At 45.2% G+C, this 21,407-nt stretch overlaps 1 protein-coding gene across 11 annotated transcripts in view; it reads right to left on the reverse strand.

The window, feature by feature from the left end:
* Positions 1 to 21,407, reverse strand: part of TPX2 (TPX2 microtubule nucleation factor) — a 38,044-nt gene continuing 16,637 nt past the window's right edge. For 4 of the 11 annotated variants that reach the window (XM_043496005.1, XM_043496010.1, XM_038369129.2 and 1 more), the window contains 16 exons: positions 20,428 to 20,557; positions 20,001 to 20,123; positions 18,373 to 18,508; positions 17,594 to 17,728; positions 16,660 to 16,782; positions 14,966 to 15,099; positions 8,133 to 8,290; positions 7,058 to 7,229; positions 6,729 to 6,867; positions 5,925 to 6,141; positions 5,336 to 5,434; positions 4,331 to 4,507; positions 3,281 to 3,427; positions 2,629 to 2,740; positions 1,247 to 1,434; positions 1 to 413 (listed from right to left, as the gene is read on the reverse strand). In XM_043496005.1, coding sequence (XP_043351940.1) covers positions 303 to 413; positions 1,247 to 1,434; positions 2,629 to 2,740; positions 3,281 to 3,427; positions 4,331 to 4,507; positions 5,336 to 5,434; positions 5,925 to 6,141; positions 6,729 to 6,867; positions 7,058 to 7,229; positions 8,133 to 8,290; positions 14,966 to 15,099; positions 16,660 to 16,782; positions 17,594 to 17,728; positions 18,373 to 18,508; positions 20,001 to 20,123; positions 20,428 to 20,557 — 2,301 coding nt within the window. In that variant the 3' untranslated portion in view covers positions 1 to 302. Of the gene's footprint in view, positions 414 to 1,246; positions 1,435 to 2,628; positions 2,741 to 3,280; positions 3,428 to 4,330; positions 4,508 to 5,335; positions 5,435 to 5,924; positions 6,142 to 6,728; positions 6,868 to 7,057; positions 7,230 to 8,132; positions 8,291 to 14,965; positions 15,100 to 16,659; positions 16,783 to 17,593; positions 17,729 to 18,372; positions 18,509 to 20,000; positions 20,124 to 20,427; positions 20,598 to 21,407 lie in introns of all 11 variants that reach the window. The other 7 variants (XM_043496011.1, XM_043496009.1, XM_043496012.1 and 4 more) reach the window with 5 other exon arrangements.

Consider the following 21,407-nt stretch of genomic DNA (forward strand, 5'->3'; position numbering starts at 1 on the left):
CCTAGCAGAATACCTTTTATTTTATTAAAGTACGCAAAGTAGTTAATTCGTGTACACTATTAAAACCTGGCTCAGTCTTTAAGATTAACATCTCTACATGTTGAGTGAAGCCACATGACTGGTGATCTCCATCCAGGCACAGCACATTTCAGCCACTTGCCTCTGTGAAATTGTTAAAGCTACTCAATATAAAATAAAATAATGGAGGCAGGCATTCATTAAGAGGAGTCCCAAGTTAGATGCAGGTTTTTTCTCTACACCCAAGAGGCTGGGAAAGGAGGGCTCTGACACATTGGTGCATATCAACACTGAAATCGGTCTGAAAAGTTCGGAGACTTTGGCACGGTCAGAGGCTGGTCACTTGGCTTCACCTCCAGACTGCGGTACTTGCGAACTGGGTTTGCCTTGTGTACCTACAAAAAAAATAAATAAAGGACCACTAAGGGTCAGATACCATGGCTTTAATTACACTCATCCCAATTCTACCACAGTACAGATCAGTAACCAACAAGAGGATGCAGTCAGGGATCTGTGTTTAGGCCCTAAAGAGTAATTACTGTGCTTCCAGTGGCCTGGGTACTACAACCTAAGCAGGAGTTTTCAACCAGAGGTCCAGGGGCCCTCTAGGGAGCCTCAAGAAGGTTTCATGGGGGCCTCCAAGCAGGCCAGCATTAGACTCACTGGGGCCCAGGGCAGAAAGCTGAATCCCAATGCATGGAGCTGAAGCCCAGGTTCCTGAGCCCCGCCACCTCGGGTACAGGCTGAAGCCTGAGTAATGTAGCTTTTTGGGGGTCCCAGTGGCATGGGGCCCCAGGCAGTTGCCCTGTTTGCTACCCCGTAATACCAGCCCTGGATTTTATATGCAGTGGCACAGGTGGCTGTAGAGTTTTTATAGATGTTGGGGGGGCCTCAAAGAAAAAGAGTGAGAACCCCTACCCTAAGCAACAGGATGTGCATTTGTAGGAGCCTGCTTTGGTGTTTTTACTGTTCCATTCAAGCCGTGTACATGTACCCTTAGGGGCCTGAAGTGCTGATGTGCCAGGTTAAGGAAAGCAATCTGGCACAAGTATCAATAATACCCCAGAGGGACTGGTTTTTAGACCAATTTAGGAGATGAGGCCTTGGCAGATCATTACAGCAGTAGACTCAGGACTGCACTTGGCTGCTGCATGTCCAAGACAGACAAGTTAATAAGCCCAGTCAGTCTGTGTTCCAGCCCCTGACCAGGAATAGCCTGCTCATTTACCAGTTCTTGTCTCAGCCTAGAGAGTTCTTCTTTCTCCCGCTCGGCCTCCAGCTGTCTGGCCGCTTCATGAAGCTTCTCTTTTTCGGTTTCCAACTCAGCCAGTCGCTTTTCGAACTCTTGACGTTCTTTTGCTCTCTTTTCTGTCGCTAGCTCAAAGCTTTCAGCAACTACGGAACCAGAAAGGTTCTCTAAGTTTAGAAAGAGGGAACAACATTGGCACAACAGTCACACAAAGCATAGCTATATTAGGGTTAGATGGAAGTCTCCTCTAGAGGTCCATGCTTCAAGTGTATTAGTGGAGGCTATTAGGATTTTGGGAGAAGGAAGAGCTTTATGCATCTGGGATGCTCTGATACAGTGTCAGTTCTCCAATAATGGGCCAACGAATGTAGACGCTGGTCAGTCTAGGGCAGAGGTTCCCAAACTTTTCTTATTGCATACCTCCTTCCAGAGCTACCAGCTGCCAATGTACCCTTACCTTTCTCATCATTGATACTGTGTGTGTTCCTCTTAACGCACCTGTCTTTAGCCATCTGTGCATATTTCAGTTACATGCACATACAGTTATAGTGCGATGTATACAACTGAAACCAAACAAAAAAACCACCACACCCCTGACTAAGTTCTGAGCTCAGCTAGACTGGGCAACTGAAGCACACTTTATGGTGACTGGAGTGATGGCTGTGTGTGTCAGCGTCTGTATTTTCATGGGCACATCTTGAAGTAAATTAACTACTGTATTTTATATAACAAATAGCCAAAGCTTTAAATCTCTATGGGAGAGTTGCCTAGTTTGAAAATGCAATAAATAAATAAAATCCACCATTACACAATTTCTCCCACGTACCACCCCCCCGCAGAGAGATCTCACATACTCCCAGGGATATGCACACCACAGTTTGGGAACCCGTGGTCTAGGGCACTTCTTGGAAGAGTTCTTTACAAACAGGCTTTTAAGGAGAAGGTTGTTGTAGGATAGAGAACAGACAAAAGCTCCCAGTTCCCACAAACCAAGCTTTGCCCCTCTTCATAAAGGGGAAGGGAAGGAAAGACTGGCAGCTGCTACAGAAGTGTCAGCTGTCTCTACAGGGAGCTCCTTCATGTGCTGTACCTTATCCCAAGCTAGTAACCATTATCTGCCAACTGCAAAGCTGTTAACACAGCTGCCATGTTAGAACAGAAGATGGGGCAGTGAAGAGGAAAGCCCCCACCCCCCTTTCCCTAGGGACTCAGGCTGTTAAGAGAATTAGTTGATTAAGTATTGCACAAGCACCACTAGCTACGTGGATACTAAAAAGGTATCAGCAGGTTTTCCCAATGCAGTTCAACAGCACTTGTGCGTCAGCCCTAGACTGCCAGCAAGCCAGTTCATGCAACTCCACCTGATATTGGCTTGCTATCCTTCTTTGGCACAAAAGGCTCCTGGTGCACAACAGTGTTTGGATTAGCTTTGAAACACGCTGCCTCTTTCTGCCGTTTCAGGTCTTCTTTGATCTGCAGGGGAAGAAGGGTCCTGTCAAGAGCTGAGTAACTGAAATGCACCCCACTCACTGCTGCATGGAGAACAAAGTTTAGATTTCAGACAATTCAGTAATTGAAAATGGAGAGAATTTAAACCCAGAAAAGATGTAGTCAAGCAGCTCTTGTCTGCTTGGTATTTGTACAGTGAGCTGCTTGGAGAGCAGCTTCAGAAGCTAATGGTCAGTTTTATTGCAGCACTTAGAATTCCAACATCAAACAGACTACAGGAGAGCTCCAGCTGTGCACAGCTGCACTGGGAAATAGCAAGTAACAGCTGTTCAGGGGTGCTTTTCACAATACCAAAGGTCTGATGAGACTTGAACCCAAGGCAGGATAATTCGCTGCATGAACCACTGCCAATATACCACTGTGACTAATGAACTGATTTTAGATGCCAACAAGTCCCATTTCTGCTTAATCAGTACTTGATATAGAAGCCAGACTCTTCAGGCCCAGCTCTGAAGAGTTGCTGTGGCCCAAAGTGCCACAGAATTGCTGTCCCATTAGTCCTACCTGTTGCTGCCAATTCTGCGACTTGGTAGCTCCCCGTTCATCTGTCTGCAGATGGAAGGGCTCTGGTTGTGTTGCATTCTTCACTTTTTTTTGTGGCAAGTTGATATGGTCAAACTGAGGCAGGGGTAGTGCTTTGAACTTTGGTACCTACAAGAAACAAATTCAAACCTGAATAATGGTAAGAGATGTGCTGCTTGAATTAAGATCACCCTTATTTTTCAGGTGGCAAATCTGAAACTGATTAAGGGAAATACTATACTCCCCCATTCTCTGGAGCTTACTGGCACAAGAGATGCTAAGGGTAGGGTTTTCAAAGGAAACTAAGGAAGTTAAGTGTCCAACGCCTATTGAATTTAAAATGGGATTTGGGCTCCTAAGTCCCTTAAATTTCTTAGAGTTTTCAAAAGTATCTAGCTGACTCAAGAGGAATGAACATTTACATGGATAAGGTTATCCAGCAATGCATTAGTGATTAAAAAGATAACCAATGGTTTAAAGGAGGAATAAGGTCTTCCTGCTTCAGGAAATGAATCAGACTAATGGGGGTTAGGAAGAAGCTTGCTTTGCAGGCCTGCCTTTCCAAAACTGACTTTTGAAGGATTTCTTGCACCTTCCTCAGAAGCATCTGTTACTGGCCCCTAGACCACACAGCCCAAGGCATTGATCCAGAATGGTAGTTCCCAAGCGTCCTCTGAACGTTGGGCCAACAAGAACAGAGGAAGAGAAAAACAGGAATTCCATTATTTTCCTCCAGGGATTTAAGGACACTAAGATGGACAGTTGGAATATCTTCCCAGGTGAAGATATTCCCTAGAGATCCAGTTACTCTTATCGGGGAAACTGAAACACCAGCCCACCACCCCAATGATTTTGTAGCATTCTCTTGAGATCTTGCAAAATAGGTTTCCAAAAAGCTGTCCATTTGGTCAGTCTACACGAGCAGTTTTGCTTGAACATGAAACCCCACAAGCATTTCTGCCAGTAGCAAGAAACGGGATTTTTTTTTTTTTTTTGGAAACAGAGTAATTAAAGACATTTCCCAGCACACACCTTCTCTTTCTGCAGCTCTTCTATTTTTTTCTCCTTTTGCATCCACCTCTCTCTGTCACGAGAGTCAAAAGAGAAGGGGCACACTTCCACATGCCTCTGCTCGGGGGCTTTAGGTTTGAAGGGCACTCCATAGTGTGGCATGGGGTTAGCTTTGATCACCGGGACCACCTCCTCTCCCTAAAGAGTGATCAGCATTAGGAGACAGGCTGAGAGACACAAGGGATACATCATCCTCTGACCAGAGTTCTTTGATGGCAGATTTGTAGTGTTGCTAAAAGTGAAGGGCTTAAGACCGGCACGTTATCCTCTCCTACTAACAGGCACAGTACAGTGTAACAGACCGCTACAGGAATAACAACGCAGGTATCGGTCTTGAGGCTTTTTGGGGAACAAGCAAGATTTTTCATTGTTCATAGTATTACTAAGTTCTACTACTCAGTAAGGTTGGATTGTAGTTTCTCCACCCACCCTCAAGGGCCTTGGGTCTCCCCAAGTAGACCGTGGTAGCACCAAGCTGTTTCAGCCAGAAAGGCCTTCACCCTGCTTATGAAGAAGCTCCCCTTGCCCCTAAAATAACTGTAGGGAAAAATACAAATCTTGAACACCCATTTCCCTCCCCAGCAGATTAGCATCAGGGCCAGAGTCCTCACTCCTCAAGAAGGCTATAAGCCATGTAGTTTTCCCCAAGAAGACAAAGTTAGTGGCAGCAGCAAGGGGCATACCTTCAGTACCTCAGGAGCCCAAACAATGTCCCTTAAAATAAAAGCTCTACTCAGTTAAATGTATTTTCTTAAAGGGATTTGATTTCTCTGAAGGTCAGATAAAAATGATTCCCTTTGGGAGGTAATGGCCATGGGAAAGAAGACTAATTGGGGATCTCTCCATTTAGTCATTTAATCAGAACACCCCTTACTGCTTATGAAGTCACTGCTGGTTGGCTATGGGAAGGGTACGGTCCCAGCTGCCACACGCTATGGAGCCCAGAAACCATCCCAAATTAGTTACCTTTTCTTCCTCTCTAGTAGGCATTCGGACTCTGTTCTTCAATGCAAAGGCTGGGGATTTAGGAACTGTAACAGGAAGGGGCTTCTTTTCTGGAACACCCTGTCAGGAGGAGATACTAAAGTGAGAATTTAGCCCTGACTAGGCAATACTTCACAGGAGCACCCTGGCATAAATTAACCCACTGTAGTTCTTAGAATCATAGAATATCAGGGTTGGAAGGGACCTCAGGAGGTCATCTAGTCCAACCCCCTGCTCAAAGCAGGACCAATCCCCAATTTTTTTTGCCCCAGATCCCTAAATGGCCACCTCGAGGACTGAACTCACAACCCTGGGTTTAGCAGGCCAATGCTCAAACCACTGAGCTATCCCTCCCACCCAAAAATAAGAAAGAAAAAAAAAATTAAAGGGACAGGATAGTCATAGATAGGGCTCTGTGTCTGATGTGAAGTGATATTCGGAGCTCTTTGGTAGACACTAACTGCAGTACAGCACCACAGAGGAATCTGGAAGTATGTTCTGAAATGGAAGCTTACTGATGTTTCAGATGTTCTCGTTTCTTGAGCGGAGCTTGTGTTGCAAGAGTTCTTACCACAACATCCTCCAAGATTTTAGCTGGACATGGTCTGGAATGGAATTCAAAATGCTCTTCCTCCTGCTGCTTCTTGCTCTCTCGTTCCTGAATCCTTTTTTCAATTTCCAAGTCAAATCCAATAGGCTGTGTGGGCTCTTTCACAGGGGGTTTCTTGGGCAGGATTGGCCCACCCTCTATGATCCTTGGATTAAGCTCCTGAGCTTTGAATTTGTATCTGCATGAAGAATGAGGGGACAATCATCTACACAGAGAACAAGGCAGAGAACAGTCACAAGTAGTTTCTCCCTTGCCACAACAGCAGAAATCAGCAACAGTGACCAACTGTTGAGCCTTGCATACTTCACCTTATGCATAGCTCCACTTCCTTACTAGGAGTCAGCAAGGATCAACTAAGCCACTCACCACATTTTGAACGTGGAGTTCCCCAGGTTCAACCTTACCCACTGTATTAAGTGACTACATGTTTATTTTAGAACTCAACTACCAAAAAGAAAAAAACCCACCAGTCTGGTTGTCGGAGAGTTTATACTGCACGCCGTGATTGTACATGCTTATTAGGGGAGTGTTACTAAAAGTAACTCTTGACCAAGAGTTAGAGTCCTTTCCATTTTCCATATGTACATTCAATTATCAATCCTATATCCTTTTGATTTAAATTTAGATACATAAAGCCCATTTACACTATTGTTTATAGCTTTACACAAGACTCTTCCTCAGAAGCGGTAGTTTAGCACCTGGAGACTTTTGGGTTGGTTAAAGGTTGCTCTAGGACATAGGATATTTCAGCGTCCAAACACTTACTGTCGGAGCTTCTCTATTTCCTCTGCCTCCAACTCAGCTGCACTCTTGCAAGTTACAGGTCTGAAGCGCTGTCTTGTTTGAAGCAGTGGAGTTTTGGGCTGTGTAAGCCTGGCCTTCAGAGGCTTTACTGGAATTGGACCTACAAATCCAAACCACAGAAACTAGCAATTAATAGCTGGAACTGAAACAGACACAAATTTTAATTAAAGCAGATGGCCAGGCTCAGAGACACTCACACAAAGTAGGCGGAACCTTAACAAGTTATTGCTTCCTGCTCCCCGTTATTTTGGTACAAAAGTTACCAGCTAGCCCACTTTGCTAACGCTTACTTTCATCGGTCCTCCTGCTCCTCAAATGGTAACGAGAGGGAGTGCATTTCTGGAAGTTTTCAATCTGCTGAGCAAGGGGGACATACTCTGATGTAGTTTCATCAAACTTCCTTTTGTTGCCACAGGAGAGATTGAAAGGTTTGGGGACAGTGGGCCCCTTCACCACTCGTGCCTGGAAAGAGAAGTTGCTGGTCACTGTAGCAATCTAAACAAGGCACCCCACAAAAGCTTCACTCCTACACCAGTGTAAGACGTCCATCTTCCAGCTAGTAAGGGAAAGTGTCAATGCTTAACATGTAACAAGACGGGAGGGAGGCTTTGTACAATTGTTCATTTAATCCTCTATGACAACTGATTAAAGCATTCTAATCTCCTCCTTCAATATGTTCTAGTCTGTCACCTCAGATACTGCAGTAATATCTTCAGCTTATATTAAATGAACCCCCTGAAGCGCTCTCCTCCCAAAACTACTTTAACAGCAAGCAGAGAGAAGAGAATCCATGCAGAGATGAGAGCACTGCTCCCACTGATTTGAACAGATGTGCACGCTCAGCACTGCTGAGCATAGACCCTACAGCACTGATAATCAGATGTAGCTAAATAAACAGACTCCAGCTTGGAAACAGAATCCTTGGTATGTTACTAGGGATGAGGACTTGTAATAGCCTTGCTGATAAGGAATCACCTGTAAGGGAAGAATACTTAGTTCCCACCTCAGAGATCTGAAGAGTAGGTGTACTGGGGAAGGCATACTACTCTATTTTCAGAGGATCCTCTTTTTGGAGCCTCATGGGAACTCAACCTGTTGGAGTAATAGGTGGGATTCCAGATTCCACTTACGACAAGCTCTGGGATGGGCCAGATTGGAAACTCTGCAGAGATGCTGATAGCCAGCATAGTGATGCTCAGTAAGACCACAGCACCTCTATTAGTCTGTCACATCCCACATGACCTCTTACATTCACACCCAGTGAATTACTACCAGAAAATCCCACATTAGCAAACGGTAGAACAGGAAGAGCCACCAATAGATTTAGAACAATCAGGTAACACCCTTGCTGCCCTATCCTCTCACCGGAGATGCAGGGTGCTTTCTCAATGCTGCTATGAAATCCAGTTTCTTGTATTCATTGCCAGGTTGGCTCTCTGTGTGCTGTTTAATCCTCTCATCTGTGCAGAAATGGAAGTCAATTGGCTTTGTTACCTGGCCCATGGTTTTCTTCACAGGTTGTCCTAAAAAGGAGAAAACCCCATGAGATTGATACCGAGGAGGAGCAGTTTATGCTCGTCCAAAACCTGTGTTCTCTATGCAGTTATGTGCATTATATCAGGCCTGCAAACTCCTCCACAGCCCTTTATATTTCACAAGATAATTAAGCTTTGTTTCCAGGTAGATTTGTGGCCCAATACACTTTAGACATGCCATTTGATATGGTTCCAGAAACATGCTGTTAAGAATGTGGAAAATCTGTTTTTGTGGATATGTCTACCTCTGTCCATTCAATTATGGTCATGCTGTCTGCTACATGGTGCAGAGATCTGACAGACCCAAGCAGAGTTACCTCTGCAAGAAGGCAGATGATGGTTGTAGCCAGCCCAAACCCAACACTTAAATACTAAAGAACCTGGAAATGGTTAAAAGCTTCAGTCCTGAAACTATGGGGAAGAGGAGGATCTGAAGACTAAGCCCTACAGTGAAATTAATGCAGATTAAGGTAAGGTGTGAATTTAAAGCAGAGTAGCTATTCCTCACTAACTCCCTGTATGAATGCTCTTATCCTGGATTAACCCAATCCACTTCCAAAGTGGATTACACTAATACGGAATAAAGCCCTTATTCCAGAAATCAGAGTATTCACACAGAGAGTCATAGTTAAGGCTGTGAATCATTCACCAAAGTCATGGCATCAGTGACTTTCTGCGACCTCCGTGAATTTTGCAGTGCTGGAGCACTGACCCCAGGACCACCCCAGCATCTGGGGAAGCCCTGGGGGAAAGGTGCCATGGAGGAAACCGTCCGGGAGGGAGGGGGAAGGGGCGGCGCCTGGCCATGTCCTGACCAGAGCAGCAGCAGCAGGGACATGGGCCTGCATGGATTGTTGTGGGATGGCCCCATGCCCCAACAACTGGATCCTTCCCCAACAAATCATGTTCATCTATGTGTCTGATAATTATGTTCTTTACTATAGTTTCAACTAGTTTGCTTGGTACTGAAGTTAGGCTCAACAGCCTGTAATTGCCAGGATTGCATCTAGAGCCTTTTTAAAAAAACTGGTGTCACATTAACTATCCTCCAGTCATCTCGTACATAAGCAGATTTAAATGATAGGTTACATACCACAATTAGTAGTTCTGCAATGTCACATTTGAGTTCCTTCAGAACCTACCATCTGGGCCTGGTGATTTATTACTGTTTAATTCATCAATTTGTTCCAAAACCTCCTCTAATGACACCTCAATCTGGGACAGTTCCTCAGACTTGTCACCTAAAAAGAATGGCTCAGGTTTGGGAATCTCCCTCACATCCTCAGTTCTGAAGATTGATGCAAAGAATTAATTTAGTTTCTCTACAATGGGCTTATCTTCCTTGAGTGCTCCTTTAGCATCTCGATCCTCCAGTGGCCCTACTGGTTGTTTAACAGGCTTTCTGATGTACTTAATTTTTTTGCTATTACTTTTTGAGTCTTTGACTAGCTGTTCTCCAAATTCTTTTTTGGACTAAATTATATATTGTGACAAAGTTCCTCCTCTGCCTTGGTGGGTCCTGCGCTTATTGGCAGATTTGCTTGCCTCAGAGGTTCACGGCAGCCCTCAGCTTGGCCACTTTCGTGGCTCAAATCTGCCATTCGCTCAGTTAGCCTCATCACTGGCCAGCATGGGGAAAAGGAAGAACAATCCCCGCAGTCTCTGCTGATCCACCTAGTGGATTGGGAAACAGGCCAGAGACCTTCCCCTCTGGTAGAACCCACAGTCCAGGTCAACTCCTCCGGTATCAAGTAGGGAGTTGGGGGGCATGGAGGGATAGGGGGAACCCGGGTCCACCCTCTACTCCGGGTTCCAGCCCAGGGCCCTGTGGATTGCAGCTGTCTACAGTGGCTCCTGTAACAGCTCTGTGACAGCTACAACTCCCTGGGCTACTTCCCCATGGCCTCCTCCCAACACCTTCTTTATTCTCACCACAGGACCTTCCTCCTGATGTCTGGTAATGTTTGTACTTCTCAGTCTTACAATAGTACGCCTTCTCACTCTCAGCTTCTTGCGCCTCTTGCTCTCAGCTCCTCGTACGCACCACAAACTGAAGTGAGCTCCTTTTTAAACCCAGGTGCCCTGATTAGCCTGCCTGCCTTAATTGATTCTAGCAGCTTCTTGATTGGTGCAGGTGTTCTAATAAGCCTGTCTGCCTTAATTGTTTCCAGAAAGTTCCGGATTGTTCTAGAACCTTCCCTGTTACCTTACCCAGGGAAAAGGGACCTACTTAACCTGGGGCTAATATATCTGCCTTCTATCACTCTCCTGGAGACATCTGGCCTGACCCTATCACAATATTTATACTTCACTTTCCAGAGTTTATGCTCCTTTCTAGTTTCCTCAATAGAATTTAACTTCCACTTTCTAATGGATGCCTTTTTGCCTCTGTTTCTTTTACTTTGTTTAGCCACGGTGGCGCTTTTTTGGTCCTCTTACTATGTTTTTTAGTTTGCACCCTTAGGGCTCACACACAGGGACTTATAGTGCAGCACTCTGGTGCATGCTGATACTCACACCTCTGTGATCTGAACTGTGGTATAGTGGAGATAAGACAAGAGTCCTCAGAAAGCAGGGATACCAGGGTTAAGTCAGAACTATCTAACAGTTTGTCTATAGATAGACACTCAGGAAAATTAATCCAAATTAATTAAAGGTGTGAACTTAAAAAATGGATTCGTTAAATTGCATTGGATGGAGTATCCCCTCTCTACCATGCGGAGTACCCAGCGGTCCAAAGGTATATATGGTGATATGGGACCATGCACGGTAGAAAGGAGATAGTCAGGACAAAAAGATACGGCGGGGTGGATCCAGTTCTTGCTCTGGTGAGCCATCCTCAACCACCCCTTCAAAAGGCCTGTCTCTGGCTAGAAGGAGGCTTGGGTTGGCCAGAGCCCTGGCCTGAGGACAGATGCAGCCTTTTCCTGCTGCTCCTATTCCTCCTCCAGGAACTGTCCTGACGATTCTGTTGGTAGAACCTCAGAGGAGGTTGTGGCCTGAAGTGCTTCCGCTTAGTGGTGGGAGTGTGTAGGCCCAAGGATTTGAGGGTAGCTCTAGAAAGCTTTCAGGCTATGTAGCCTTTTATCTGTCTTCTCGACAAACAGTCACACCCTCAAAGGGGAGGTCTGTATGACCAGAGACCTGGATCCGGGAGCCCCTTCTCATGGCCACCCCTGTAGCCATGACTCTCATGGTAGCATCAGCACCATCCGGCACAGCCTGGAGGGAAGCTCGGGAGATTAGCTTATCCTCTTCAACCAAGGCCGAAGACTCAGCACAGGAGTCTAGGGGGAGCAGCTCCGTAAATTATGCCATTGCCGCACAGGTATAATAAAATACCGCCTGACAACAGCCTGTTGGTTGGAAATATGGAGCTGAAAGCCACCCGTATAATAGACCTTTCTCCCAAAAAGGTAGAGTTTTTTTTTAGCCTCCCTGTTTTTGGGAGAGGGGCCTTGGAAGCCTTGCCGCTTACACTGATTGGCAGTGTCCACAACAAGGGAATCAAGTTGTGGGTGGGAATATAGGTGTTTGTAGCCCTTAGAGAGCACAAAGTATCGCTGTTTGTTGCGCTAGGCCATGGGTGGCAATGAGGCTGGTGTCTGCTACAGGGTCTTGGTAGTGCCCGCAATGGTTTTTATGAGCAGCAAGGCAATGAGAAGGTCCAGAGGGTACGAGGATATTCACCATGGGATCAGAATCCTCAACTACCTCCTCTACTTTGATGCCCAGAAACTGGGCAACCCAACACAGCAACTGCTGCAACCCCCTATTGTCTTCAAGCGCCGGCACTATGGCAGTGCCTGACAAGGCTTTGTCTGGCAACAAAAATGAGGAGGCCCCCAAAAAAGGCAGCTGCTCCCTGCCATCAGCAGCCAAGGGGGCCTGTGACTCCAGGAGGTCCCAGGTAGGTGCCGACGTGGACAGCGCCATGCCCCTCAGAGCTGGAGCTGCGGATGACAGTACCAATGCTGCCATCAGTGCAGGAGCCGCTGTCGGTGAAGGAGCCAAAGTCTAAGCCAATGTCGATGGTGTTGACGCAAGTGATGGCTGCTCAGTGGCTGGTCGATTGACCGGAGGTGGAATAAAGATGGCTGAAGCTACCAACACTGCCGCTGAGTGGGACCCCTGGCTCCTTCCCTGGCTCTGGTGGAAGGCCCAGAGAGTCCAGAAGTGCCACTGTGATAGGTTCTGCCATTGCAGTGGCCATCGTGCTGGGTAAGCTCGTCCGTCCTGCTGCAACCTGGACCTCCTGCTCCTGGACTCTGACTCCAAGGTCTCCGAAAAAGACGACCACGGAGAAGCTGTACTTTGGGGAACCGATTGTTGGGAGCTCAGGGACCGACTGGGCTCTCTCCCCGGAGGAACTGGCGCCAGAGGGTACCATGGAGAAGGAGAACGTTGGGACATCATCAGCTTCCCTCTTGATTGCACCTGGTGCTGGGGTGGTGCCAACGATGCCGGTGTCTCCTCTGTCCTAAGGGGTGTCGTGAGGTGCAGCAAGTCCTGAGCAACCTCAAAAGCCTCCGGTGTCGAGGGGAGAGGCAGTTGCTGGCCACTAGGTCCAGCAAGTGAAGCGGGCCCGAACTCAATGCCTTGTCTGGACAGGAGTCGATGCGGCCCTGCCCGGGGTCTGGTGCTGTGACCCAACTGAGGCCTCACAGTCTTTGGCTCCTTGGGTCTGGCCCGGGGAGAACGATCCCTCTCCGGCTTCTTTTTCTTCTGGGGCACTGGCAACTGAAATCGGTGCCTGCCCCCGACTGGCCGCAGGAGAAGCCATGCCGGTGCCGAGCGTCTCGGGAACAGTCCTTTCTTGGCACAAGTTCCTGGGATGACTGTGCTGGGGCGCTCTGCGTTGACGATGACATGCTGAGGGGGTCCCCTGACCCCGGGGCCAAGTGGGGGCGGAGAGCTGCCTCTATAAGGAGAGCTCTGAGCCGCTGTTCCCTTTCTTTAATAGTTCTGGGGTGGAACTCGTGGCAAATCTTAAACCGGTCCTTTTGGTGACCTTTCCCTAGGCACCTTAAATATGAGGCACGAGGGTCACTCTTTGGCATGTTCTTAGTGCAGACCTCACAGGTTTTAAACCCTGGGGACCGCGGCATACCATGGCTCCGGGGAGTTGAGGGGGGTGTAACCCCCCCCAACTACCTACTATATAAAAAAACTTACTAAAGATGAACTATGGCACTTGACAGTGCTGGTGAGGACAGGCTGGAGCTATCACTATCACCAAAGCTAGGAAATAGCCTCTTCTTCAGAAAGTCTAGGACGTGAGGCATACTGCTCTCAGTTCTTTGACACTGATGTGGAGAGCAAGTTCCACCTGAGACCAGAGGCCTTGAGTCACCTGATTGGAATTGACATGAACAAGCACTCGAAGAAGAAAGCAGGGATACCAGGGTTAAGTCAGGACTATCTAACAGTTTGTCTACAGACAGACACTCAGGAAAATTAATCCAAGTTAATTAAAGGTGTGAATTTAAAAAACAGATTCGTTAAATTGCATTAAGTCTCTGTGTGGATGCTTTTGTTCAGAATTAAAGTGACCTTAATTTGGCACAAAAGTGAATTAAGCTAAACCAAATTAAAGCCACCTTAATTTTGAACAAGAGCATCCACATAGGGTTTTAATGCAATTTAAAGGTGTGAATTTAAAGTGGGTCAGTTAATTTGGATTAATTTTTTTGAGTATCCCTATGTAGTCAAGCCCCAAGTCTTCAGGGAAGTGATAAGCATAAGTAAGAAGATAGGTATGTAGACCTTTTGTTATTTTTGCCCTTTTGTTTTGGAGAAGCTGTCTACAGTCACTGCTTTCATACAGAGGACATGCCCAAAGGAAAGCATCTGGCAGGTGCCAAACCCTGTTGGGTCCTGCCGCCTGCCAAGGAACCAGTCTAAAACTGGGCTGAATCATGGGATTCTACTCTGAGAAGTGGAAGTGCTGCTCCTGGAACCATGACATGCAACAATCCAAACCCTCCAGACTAGAATTTATACAAGACACAAGATAACCTAATCCCCTGAGATGGGATATTAGATGGATGGGATCTGAGTTACCCAGGAAAGAATTTTCTGTAGTATCTGGCTGGTGAATCTTGCCCATATGCTCAGGGTTTAGCTGATTGCCATATCTGGGGTCGGGAAGGAATTTTCCTCCAGGGCAGATTGGAGAGGCCCTGGAGGTTTTTCGCCTTCCTCTGTAGCATGGGGCATGGTTGACTTGAGGGAGGCTTCTCTGCTCCTTGAAGACTTTAAACCATGATTTAAGGACTTCAATAGCTCAGACATAGGTGAGGTTTTTCATAGGAGTGGGTGGGTGAGATTCTGTGGCCTGCGCTGTGCAGGAGGTCGGACTAGATGATCAGAATGGTCCCTTCTGACCTTAGTATCTATGAATCTATAAACCTGTGGATGGGTTAGTGAAATCAGGATATATCAGATGCCCATGTCAGGATCAGTGCATTTTACTTAGAGTACACCCACCAAAGAAAGGGAAGGTGAGAAGCACACGGCTAAGGGGGCTCAAACTGCATTCCTTGTTCTTAGAAATGGCCATTTGTTAACATTTCCCTCCAGAAGGCAGTATCCATAGCCACACCCTCACAGGTCACTAGGAGGGCATGGGATGCTAAGCCTCCATGTTTAGCTAGAGCCTACCTGAACCAGCAATAGCAGCTTTCAGGGACTCTTCATTCTTTTTGCGCAGCTCCATCGTCTCCTGTTGCAATTGCTTCATCTTTTCCAGCTCCTGCTCCTCTGTGCTCTTTAGCTTGCCAGAAAGATACTTCCTCCTGAAAGAGTGAAGTACGTCAGAAAGGTAGAAAGTGGAGTTGTGATACATGGCCAGAAAGGGTTAAACATCCTGCAAAACAAGTAACCCTCAAACGACATGTGAAGGGATGATGTTTGTGTATTTACATATATATGAGTAGGGTCAACGATGTAATCAACAGTCCCTGTCTATGCTGTATTCTGATAGTCCAGAGATCAAAAGAACATCCTAGCATTTAAATTAATCAAATACGGGATATCTCGGTATTCATCTTCCTTTGAAATGTACTCTGAATGGTGGAGGAACAAGCAAATGGCCTTATATTAATTTGTGTAGCTAAGTACTAGTGATAGACTGCCTTCAAAATTATCCTAATTACCTTTTGTTCCCAGAGGAAATCCCAACTTGTCAAAAAAGGACATTAAATTGTATAAAAGATCCTTGGGTACTGATTCTGTCATCTGAGATCTGCTTAGGCTTCATCAGGGGAAGTTTGAGTCACAAGACTGAGGTCCCAGTTATGCTGGTACACCTTGAATATGATATTTGGACATCGGACTATAACCTATGAACTATTTCTAAAAGAACTCTTTGCAACTACGAAGCTCACCATCTCTGCAATTAATCTGAATCTTAAGAATTGAACTCATGTCTATGTATATTGATCTTTTAACTATACTCTCTCTCCCGTTTTTTAATAAATTTTAGTTTAGTTAATAAGAACTGACTGTAGCATAGATTTGGGTAAGATCTGGAATATTCAATAACCTGGGCGATACTGTGTCCGATCCTTTGTATATATAATGAAATAAGATTTTCTTTTATATAATGAAATAAGATTTTCAGAAATCATCATATTTGACTTAGGTACCTGGACGGAGGCCTGAGGCTGGATCCTTTAAGAGAACTGTGTTGTTCGGACTTCTGAGTAACCAATAAGGTAATAAAGAAGTTGTTTTATGTTGGCTTGGAACATCTAAGTATTGGAATATCCACCAGCTTTTGGGGAATTGTCTGCCCATTCTTTGCAGCTCACCCTAACTGAGTGACCACAGCTGGCCCCCACTAGAACCCCAGTCACAGGAGTGAACAACTTCCACAAGTTTACAGGAAGTTTACCTGCTCCTCTTCAACAGCCTGAGGAGATACGAACCCCTTGCCAAACCTCTATGATCTCAACAAGCATAACTTTCCATTTATATTTGATATTGCATTCCCACCTCACAGACACATCAAGTGAAGATCTACAGAGCAGAGTTGTAACTTCAGTGCAGAAGTCTCTCAAGTTCCAGAGAAACTGTTGAACAGAATAAAGCCTAAATTTTTGGTTAACTACAGTCTTTGATTTTGTATCTCGAGGAGTACACATACAGCTAGTTGGGCACCTAAAGGCTAACTCCTCATTTTTACTTGAGGATTTCTGCATACTTGCTCAGAACACTTGTGGGCACACTGCCTCTCCCACCCCCCAATATAATAGTAAGACTTGAGACCACAAGCTTTCCTTAAATGGTCATATTTTAAAATTACAGCTACTAGCACAAAAGAGGTTGTTCCCATTCACAAGAAAGCTACGTACTTCAGCATTGTTGGTGTGGTAGGCATGGTCAGCTTGCCCTTGGATCTGGCTGGGGAGAGTTCAGTGCTCTTGGAGTGATCTCTGTTCACTGATACTTCAGTCATTCTCTCTCTACTGCTAGAGCTACAGTAACAAAAATAGATAAAGATCAACACAAAACTGAGCAAGCCATTCCTGGATGCCGGTGTTTTCAGTGCAACACTGGTTCTAGCTGTTACTAACATGCACTGGACATCCCAAACACCTAGTGAATTCACTAGTCATCTGAAGATAATCCAAGGAAGAGCTTACTTGGCCATATACCATGGCACAGGTGGTCTAGTTTTCCCTGGTACTCTGTTAAAGCTGCAAAAAGAAAGACTAATTACTGAAGTTTCAGAATGTAGCTTCTCTTTCTGGAATGGGCTCTGATGTAGGTACTGTCCTCTGTTAGGTGGAGAGAGTAATTTCTGAGGCATACATCCCATCCTGTGACAACTGCACTAGTGTATTGTTTTCTTGATCCAAAGTTTCCTAGTATACAGTGAAGTCATATTTAAGCTGAATCTGAGAAACATTCTCTTCTCCTAGTCTAGAATTGTTCGACTCCATCCTCACTAGTAGCATGAATCAAGTTTAAAGACAGTTCACAGAAGCACTGGGCCCAGAGTGTTAGGGATTAAGAAACTCAAAGTTATATCACTCACTATATCTCCCCCTCCCGCCCAGCATTCCTCCTCAAATTTGTGGGGGGAAAAATAAAACACAAACAAAATGACTGGATTCATTTGTTATGGAATTAGTATCATGAACCAGGTCTCCATCACCTCTACCTAAGCCTGCAAGTCCATCTCATCTAGGCTGAAGCCTATCAAAAGCATGGTCTCTAAATAATTCGAGAGATAAATAGCAGCACTCCCACCACCCAGCCCCAAGCAGGACTTTGGTGATGTACATTTTCTGTTTCTTGGTGGGTGGATCATCTTCCTTTTTGATGGAGGTGACAGTGCATCTCTCTGCTTTGACTTTGGCCTGACGTTTGCGTTGCTGGGCATTCTTCTGTTGTGCTGACAGTCTTCTGGATACCCTCCTGCAGGAAAGAACAGTGTCAAGTCTCTCATGCGGTCTTTGGGAAAGACAGTCAGTTCCACATAGTATATTTCAATATCTGCTGGAAAGAGTCACTGAAATCCAGACAGCACTACATACAGATATGATTCAGAGGAGACTTACAGCAGCTAATTGTTACAGTGCTAATTGGAAACCTAAATCACTCCTGTTATTTGTATTATGGTACAAAGCCACCTTGTACAAGGTGCAAGTCCGAACTCAGCCTCACTCAGTAGAAAGTTCTGAGTATCATCATCAGCAAAGGGACTCTTACAGCTTCAGTCCAATTCCAGATATCTACACATCCTGGAAGTCACCAGCACAGCTGGCTATCTCAACCAACAGATATGAAACTGAACTACCTTCTTACCCCTACAGATGGGGCCTCCAGGTTAGGAAATTGTCACATTGACAAGATAGCACAGACAAGCTCACACAGTGCTGTATATGGTGGGTTAAGCTGATGTCAGTCTCCAGTTCTATCTATATGGAATCACTCATGAAGAGTTGAGACTGCTATGCCATCGTTGCCCACCTAGCCCAGGACACAGCTTGGACATGCTGCTGATGAGGGTCATCACGAGAACTCACACAGAACTTGGTTAAGCTGACAAGCATTCTTACCTTTGAGAAGCTCCTGAAGGAGCAGGAGGTGAAGCATCATTTGAGGGGACTCTCCAGGCTGCTAGAGAAACAACAATATTCTGTGGTTTCAACATTGCCTGTGCCATTTCTCCTGCCTCCGTCTCATGGTTTTCACCTAATTGGGTGAAACAGGGAAGTTAGTCTCTGCTTTTAACAGGTTAAGGCTATGGCTACACTAGACATCTTACAGGGGCACAGCTGCATTTGTGCTATTGTAAGCTCTCTAATGTAGCTATGTAAGCTGACGGGAGAGCTCTCCTGTCGAATTAATCCACCCCCAACGAGCAGCAGTAGCTATATTAGTGGGAGGAGCTCTCCAGCTGACATAGTGCTGCCCACACCAGTGCTCAGGTTGGTTTAATTTACATCACTGGGAGGTGGCTTATTCACATCCAAGTGACAAAAGTTATACTGATATAAGTGGTAATGTAGACATAGGCTAAAAGAGAGTAGTATAAAATACCATATGAAAGCTTGCTAAATGATAATAGACTAAGAACAGACTGAAGGGCCGCCCCTTAGTGCCCCCCCCCCAACATTTTTAGAGACTGAGCCTCAGGAGATGTTAGTACGCAACCATAGAGATAGTTTAGAAAGCCAAGGGCTTATGTTTATAGATATTATAGCAGACCATCAGCACACCATACACACCACCCTTGTCCTAGGAAAAAAAAAGGACAAAGGGATTCTAATGAAAAAATCAGATCTATGAGTTTGGTCTCTGAAATATGCAAGTTTTTAGTTCTCTTTTCTGCAACTTAAGACAAAGATGCCTTATCTAGTTTAACTTTTGCCAGCCGTAAGTCTAGTTATGATAAGAACTTATTGCTTCAAATCCTTCTCACTACATTTTAGTAAGCCTTGTTTTACAAAGAATTCTACTGTTGAGTGGGATTTTCACATAGTTCTCTCTCTGAGAAAAGCATACCAGTTTCCTGGGAAGAGACCTAAAGGTTAAAGAGTCCTAAAACCCAGATACTCCACCCTTTTCTTGGTCCAAAGAGCATGGATGCTCCCAATAAAATGTGCTGCAAGTGGCTCAGGCAGGTAACTCTTAAGGAGGAAATGTAGAGGATACAGAGATGGAGGCGAGTCTATTGGTGGCATTTCCCCATCAGCAGGGGAGTAATATTAACCTAGGAAAGTGTGTTTATAAGGTGACATATAGGTATGGTGTTTTGTGCAGATGTAAGATCCTTTATAGAAAGTTCACCAGGTTTAGAATTGACACCGTCTCTAGCATTAGAACCCAACTGGAGACTGTAAACAAACCAGAGGAAAAAGTTAAACATAGAACCCCAGAAGCAAGAATTTTTGAGAGACATCTCTAAATTGGACAGTAGAGAGGCATGACCGAATACAAAGTCTGGTGAGAAGACAAATCTAAGAAGGCAGGAAGAAATTTCACACATCTCCAGAGTGCATTTCTAAACTTTGCTCGTGAACTAGCAAGTCTGCAAGTGTACAAAGACATGTCTGTCACATCTTTCCAAGAAGGCCATAACGAGCTCACAGAACCATGCTGGACTAAGCCATTATGCCCCTTAGCACCAACGCCTCAACTTCTAGTGGATGGAGGTTATTTTTTCAGAATTGTGCCAACTTACTGGATTTCACCATTGGTGAAACAATAGCTTGAGGAAGATTAGCCTTTGAAGAGGCAGGCTTGTGCTGCAAGAAAGTTGCCACATTCTCTGCAGGAGGGACATTCTCTGAACTGGCTTTCAGATCTGTGAAAGAGTAAACACTGTCAACACACTCTATATTAAGCATTTGTAACAATACCACATGGTATACAAGTAATTATTATGTTCATTAAGCCTGTCATTAACTCACTAGTTCTGATCAGGGATAGCATTTTACTGTACTTGGGTTTTAGACATGTCATTTACTGCATAATTCAACATAACCTACTTGCTATAGAAGTCAAGCCTAACGTAAGACAGTTTCCCAGGGCAGGGACATTTTCCTTTCCCAAAGCTTCACCTCAGCAGAAAGCAGACACCATAGTCTCCCAAACGCTAAGATACTTACCAAACCATGAATCTACACTCTGTACGTCATCATCATTTAAAGTCCTGAAGTTGATGTAGGTAGTTTCTGCATCATAGGAATAGGAAGACTGTGGATGAGACATTTTCACCGCAGTCTTGTCCCCAGCAGTCTGTCACATGTACAACCACAAATCAGTTTTAGATTAATCACTGGAAAAAAGTTTTACATCTAGGTTATTTACTCTAAATCACAGTAGGACTTGTTACTGTTCCACACAATGGTGGAAATGTTAGACCCTGAAAGTCACCAAGTATCAAGTCATCAAGTATCTCTAGAGATGGACGACAGAATGCATCAAACAAGACTCCTACTTGGGCTCAGAAGCACTAGGTATTATTGCAACTGCACAGAGCATCTGTATCTACTTTTCATGTCAAATTAGAACAGTGGTTTATCTAAAGTTTGTTGCCCTCTTATTAGAAAGCTTTAAAGTCACATGGAAGAATCATGCCACACCCCTGAACACAGGAATTGCCCCTAAACATTGCTGAATGGCTAACACTTTGGGGACAAGCCCAGCCACTGTGCCATCCACAGAAGTTGGGAAGGAAGATGCTGAGTGTTCTACCAGTGTTGACCCTAGCTCCTGCAGAGGGTCTTCCATTTGTTGGATCAATGCTAGTAAGTGTCTAAAGCTTAGATTTTAAGATGATACCACACATAGTCCTCCAACTGGAAGAGAGAAGCAGCTCTGTCCTCTTTCATCCGCATAGCCTCCTGGCTGCCATAAAGATGAAGAGAATAGGTCTCTACTACTCTATTCCCTCTCCCAGTTTGTTTGGGAGGAATGTACAGTTTCACAATTCCACAGAGGATTCTGAACAGCAGTGAAACACTATAGTCTTGTGAATTAAAATCTACTGCTGCTGCTGGGCAAAACCAAGAGCAGCAGCTTTAGCACTGTAGTTGTTTAGAGAGTCAAATAAAAACCATGGCATCAGGTCACATTGAAAGTTTGC

Source organism: Dermochelys coriacea, chromosome 13 (assembly GCF_009764565.3).
Source record: "Dermochelys coriacea isolate rDerCor1 chromosome 13, rDerCor1.pri.v4, whole genome shotgun sequence".
Taxonomy (NCBI): domain Eukaryota; kingdom Metazoa; phylum Chordata; order Testudines; family Dermochelyidae; genus Dermochelys; species Dermochelys coriacea.